This window comes from Kogia breviceps, chromosome 19 (genome assembly GCF_026419965.1).
Source record: "Kogia breviceps isolate mKogBre1 chromosome 19, mKogBre1 haplotype 1, whole genome shotgun sequence".
NCBI classification, from domain to species: Eukaryota; Metazoa; Chordata; class Mammalia; order Artiodactyla; family Physeteridae; genus Kogia; species Kogia breviceps.
In genome coordinates, this window is record NC_081328.1 from 2,869,704 (window position 1) to 2,875,774 (window position 6,071).

Here is a 6,071-nt window from a genome sequence, read left to right on the forward strand (position 1 = left end):
GGTGGGGCTTGGAGGGTCAGCGAGGGCTTGCAGGCCACCCCGATAGAGTTTTCCTCATCCTCCCCCATCACGGCGGTAGAGCCGTGGCGTTTGCATGCTGTGCTTAAGAAGACAGGAGTGAACTTGAAGACATCGGTGTGCAGAGTCGCTAAGCCTTCTGACCCGGGCACCCCGGGTTCTTGGCACTCACTTCAGGAACGGAGATTCATTTAAAAATATTGTAATCCGAGAAGCGAAGTCATCAGGACACGTGTGCCTTGCTCACATCTCAGTTCTGAAGAAGACGGCTACAGAGCTAACGACCCCTGCTGCACGGCCTGCCGCCTTTCTCCGCCGCAGACCCTGCAACAACCTACCCCACTCTGTCTGTGCGGTCATTTCCCGGGCGCTGATCCCTCGGCCTCAGGATCGGATGGGACAGCAGTCCACATGCATATTTGGAAGGCAGGCAGTGGCAGCCTCCGCGCTCCTTTTGTGGGCAACCCTGTTGCTTTGCTTCCAGGATGGTGATCAACACGGAGGGCAACGTCCTCACGTTCCAGTTTGAGGATATCAAGTGGCGGTACTCCCTGGAGCGGGCCAGACAAAAGGAGGAGGACAGAGACGAGGACAGGGAAGAAAACGTCCTCGCAGAAGTTCTCTCCAAGTCGGGCACTCAGATGTACAGCCCTCGGGAATCCATATCTAGCAAACAGACGGCCCAGGAGTCCCTGTTCGGCAAATCTCACTGGTCCCGAGTTCTCCTGAGGGCATCCAGGTTACCTACGGGTAAGAACTGAATCCCAGGCAGCCCCAGTGGTACCCAGTGGAGCAGGTGAGGGGCTTCCAGGACCAGTTTCTCCGTGGAATATTTTGGTCAATGGTTTCTTGATGATGCAAATCCCAACCTTTATGTCATTCTCTTTGATGTGACAATTGGTCAGCCAGCTCAAGGGAATCTCCTGATTTTCAAGGCCGAAGTTTTCAAACTTATTAGAATCTTTCTGCAGTAGATGACACTAGCCCTTCATACTTGCCATTCAAACAAAAAACAGACAACCAGGGCTTCCCTGGTGGCGCAGCGGTCGAGAGTCCGCCTGCCGATGCGGGGGATGCGGGTTCGTGCCCCGGTCCGGGAAGATCCCACGTGCCGCGGAGTGGCTGGACCCGTGAGCCGTGGCCGCTGAGCCTGCGCGTCCGGAGCCTGTGCCCCGCAATGGGAGAGGCCACAGCAGTGAGAGGTCCGCGTAACACAAAAACAAAAACAAAACAAAACAAAACAAAACAAAAAAACCAGACAACCAACATCCTCCCCCTTGCCCGTGATCCAAGCATATAGGACATGATTATTTCCTTAGTCTCTCTCTCTCTCTCTCTCTCTCTCTCTCTCTCTCCCTTTCTTTATTCAGTCTAATTTTTCAGCAGGTCGATCAATCAGTTTGCTCGGATTCTGAATGGATAAAATGCCCAGCTTCTGCTAAGAGTGGTGGGTTTTCCCTAATCGTCCCCTTACTGACTTGAGGCCACACAGAGCGAGTGCCTTTCTCAGAGCTGAGCTTCTGGATTTGGGCTCACAGTCAGCCTCCTCACTTCCTGGACTGTTGTGTCATCAATCTGAGTAATGGGCACAGCGGAAGGGAGGGGAGGCAGTGGGGCTGATTGCAGAGGCATTTTAGGGGGTTTCACGGGGGAGGAGCTGGATTGGGGGGTGCTCTACATGTGAGATAAGGGGGTCAGGGAGATAGGCGGGGAGGGGCTTTGGAGAAGAGTTAACATGAGTCGGGTGTCCCTTTGTTGTTTTTGAGAGACTGTGGTAAAGATGTAAAATGCCTTTCAAATATTTTTGGCTGATATAATAGTGTTTCTTTGAATCAAACTCCCTGCAGAGACTAGCTGCAAGGTGAGAGTAAAACAATTGAGTTTTGTTATTTGTAATAACAATGGGCATCCTTGCATATACCTGTGTCTGTGTACCTGTATAGGTATACCTGCGGGGTAAAGTCCTAGGCGTGGCATCGCTGAGCCACAAGGATGATTGCATTTTTTAAAAAAAAATTTTTTAATATTTTTTTAAATTTTGCGGTACACGGGCCTCTCACTACTGTGGCCTCTCCCATTGCGGAGCACAGGCTCCGGACGCGCGGGCTCAGCGGCCACGGCTCACGGGCCTGGCCGCTCCGCGGCACGTGGGATCTTCCCGGACGGGGGCACAAACCCGCATCCCCTGCATCGGCAGGCGGACCCTCAACCACTGCGCCACCAGGGAAGCCCAGGATGATTGCATTTTAAAAGCTAGAAGGAGATTGCCATAGTTTTCTTTAAAAACTGCTGTGGCAATTTTCGCTCCCACCAGCAATGCACGAGGGCTCCACTGCCCCCAAGCCAGCACTGGATGCTCACCGTCATTTTGTTCATTTGATGAGTAAAGATGATATTTGCACTTCTTCAAGGTTGATCACTCACAAACTCAATGTCCCTCAGTGGGCGCTAACTCAGTAGGTGACGACAAAGCCATACTATGACAAAGGCATATTATACAACAGCTAAAAATGGATGAGGAGCCCCATTTTTGACGTGGAAAGAGATCCATAATATATTATGAAAAAAAGACAAGTTAATGAACAAGGAGCCCATCACAATTCCTTTTAATAGAAGGAGAAAAACTGTGTTTTGTCTCTCTCACACACACACAGACACACACCCACAGACACCCCCCCCCACACACACACACACACGCAGAGTGGTGTATTCTGGAATTGGACGAATCGCGGGGAAGACTTTGACATCTTAATTTCATTTAGATAAGATCTGTTTGGTCAAGGAAAATTACACACTGTTATAAAATTGTAAAATCAATAAATACCCTGTTGCATTTTCTTTGCTAGTTTTATTGGTGTAGTTTGAGGTGCAGATTTTACTTGCTACGTCAGACTAGACAAATGCCTTCTCCTTTTCATGGTTCAGTTATTCCTTTTGTAAAAGGAGGATAATGTTTTCAGTGTGTCTGTGAGGTATTGCAGGGATTCAAAAGCCCGAATGAGAGACAGTAAATTTGCTCTCCTATGAAGTCATCGTTGCTAACTCAAGGGCCTTAGGCATCTTGGAGGCCTTGACCCTAAAGTAGCATGCCAGAATGAATCTCTTATCCTTGTCAGTGGCTTTTGGACCTACAAAATGTTCAAAACATTTTGGGAACTCCTGTTCAGGAACTGCCTTTTGGCCATTTGATAGTTTCAATTTTGCAGGGGTGACATGTTTTTTGAAGGCGGTTTTGATTTTGAGAAACATCCAAAGATCATTTGGAGTCAAATTTGATTAATAAAGTGGAAATCAATCTTTGCAATACAGGCTTTGTTTTAAAATATAGGTATGTTACTGAAAATGTGTAAGGCCTATAAATGGGGTGTGAGGGTCATTCCCACAGGGAAGTTTCACAAATGTGTGGCGCATAGGCATTACACATGTTCCTTCCAAAATATGCATATCTAGAGGTTAATACACACTTGTATACAAGTACTACATATTTGTTAAAAACTTGTGTTAAATATGTTGTAATTTCTCGTCTCATAGAGGATTTTTGCTCACATGATGGCAGCATGTCCATTGGGTAACAAAGACCTTAGTCTGAATAGCAGTTGGAATGGATTTAACTTTCATATATAAGTACTTAATGGTTTTCATGGAACACTGGTTTGTTTTTCTTTTCTTTTTTTTTAAAAAAGCAGATGATGTGGAGAAAATACCAGAACAAGGACAACTGGGAACTTTGGGAGACTTGATCAGTTGCTCAAAGAAGTCCTGGTGCATCCGTATGTCACCTGACCAGTTCCTCCTGACTATGAATGCCCTGCAGAAAGCCCGTAATTCTGGGGAGTTTGCCTATCCCCGGAGGCCCCAAACCCAGGTCATCGATGCCTGGGGACCTTCCATTTCATACCCAAGGAAGGTCCTGAGTTTGAAGGGACGATCGGTCCAACATGCAGTAGATCGGTTGAGATTGAGCAACCCTCCCGTAGGAGTGAAACAAACCAGTATTCCGCTTGAAATCCAGAAGCTTCAGCCTAACCTGAAGAACTCCGTGCACAGCCCCAGAGTCCGGTCTACCATACCCCAGCCGGTGCTCATCCGCCCCAGGTTCTCTGGCAGCTTAAAGGGAGAAGACCCGGCAACCAGTTCAGCTGACGGGACAGGGCGCAGCTTCAGCCCCTTAACCAGCACACAGGTCATCAAACCGAACCACATGCTGGCTCCGCCGATGGGCACGACGGCCCGGGCTGCCAAGAAAGATCGGTCCCGCTTCTCCACGGCCCTCGACCCCTTCAGAGTGAACACGGAGTTCATGCTGCTGACCGTGAAGGAGGAGAAAGAGTACGAAGAGGCCAAGATGAAGGAGTTTCAGGCCATAAAGCCGGCTGGAGGGCTTGATCCAGAAAAAGCCAGCAGAGCTGCATGGATCAGGAAGATCAAAGGCCTGCCCATAGATAATTTCATGAAGCAAGGAAAAACAGCAGCCCCTGAACTTGGACAAAACGTATTTATCTGAACCAGCCTTGGGAAATTACAGCGTCTTATCATAAACAAAAAAACCAAGTGGATGTTGGTGTTTGGCCTCTTTTTGTTTGTTTGTTTGTTTGTTTTCAACGGTTCCCTGGCAGTTAACATGGGGACTCTTTAATTATTTTCCTATAAGCCAAAGAACTGCTATTTATCAAAGTAAGAAAACAGAGGCTGGGGCTGATTGGCATCTGTAGTCCCACTGAAAACCATTCAGTGAGAGGCATGGAAGCCCTGTTTCATTGATGGGAGATGTTGGAAGTTTAATACCACTCATGGCTACCAATTTAGGGCTATCGTGTCTTCTAGCAAATGAACTGAGGGGATTATATCAGAATAAAGCACTGGAGTTCCCTGGTATTTTCGTATGGAAGCCTGATGAAGCTCAATGAGTTCAGTTAAGAATCTAAAAGGAGAAGCCTTCAAGTTGCATTTTTCCTTCTCAGGGCTAACTCCTGTGGAAGAGAATTAGGCACCTTCATCCTTTCTACGTTAATATCATGTGTGTTGATGTTGCTACCTAAGCCTGCTGAGGTCGGTGTCAGGGGCCAGGCAGGTGATTTACATGTGGGCAGCACAGCATAGGGGCTGTGGCCCATCCAAGAGCTCAAGCCCCATATGAAGGGGGTAGCTCCTACTCAGCAGCTCAGCGTGGCATAGGATGGAAACCATTGAAGCAGAATGCAGAACAAAACAACAAAAAAAACACCAACCCCACAAAACTCCACAACCCACACACTGAGTGAGCCACCAAAACCCTGGCATGGGTAGGCTAGATGCACAGGCCACCTGTCCCCAGCCTCCGCTTTCACCTCCAGGTGCAGGAATACCATCATTTGCCAAGCGTTCTCTCCCTGGAGAATTTTTTCTCCATTATTAGGAAATCAGGTCTAAAGTAGCACTGGCAAATAGCCATGTAACAATTGTGATTTGAATGGAAAGAATCCCTTCAATTAAGGAAATGTGCTTCTACACACTATTCCATGAGCCTTCCAACCACAGTTTGACGGCAGGCTGGGCAGATAGGATATTGTTATAATCACAGTTTCAAAGATGACATAAAGTCCCTGAATTTCAGCTCCTTCAAGGGGCAAGATCACAGTATTCGCGGCTAAACTTAAAACCGTGATAAGAATAACACCTTTTCAGTAGGTATGGACCCTGTAGGGATACCATTATCATCACCTTACAGAGGGAGGGAAGGACACATAGAGGTTAGCTAGATAATTGGTTAAGTGGAGTAGACGGGCTCAAACCCAGGGGGCTCAGACTCCGGGGCCCACGCTCTCAGCCTCTCTCCTTACTGTTTCCCAGGTCTATCTTCCTCCCTTAATAAGACCCGCCATGTTTAGGGTCCTCCTGCCTCGTTCTTCATAATAACATTTACCCCTTCGCAGGAGGACATTTATCTCTTCAACTGCTTCCACTATTTAAGGTACAAAAGTAATCCTGTACGAAATTACACGTCATCGTAAAACACTCAAACGAAATGAAAACTATGGAATAATCATGCCCCTGACCCCCACCCCTTCCCCCAG

General features: G+C 47.7%; 1 protein-coding gene across 1 annotated transcript in view; it reads left to right on the forward strand.

The window, feature by feature from the left end:
* The window catches only part of LOC131746319 (F-box/WD repeat-containing protein 10-like), a 47,254-nt gene extending 42,680 nt beyond the window's left edge, over positions 1–4,574 (forward strand). Inside the window, exons 19-20 of the mRNA XM_059047543.2 lie at positions 503–768; positions 3,702–4,574. Coding sequence (XP_058903526.2) covers positions 503–768; positions 3,702–4,522 — 1,087 coding nt within the window. The 3' untranslated portion in view covers positions 4,523–4,574. The remainder of the gene's footprint in view (positions 1–502; positions 769–3,701) is intronic.
* Positions 4,575–6,071: the final 1,497 nt, after the last annotated feature.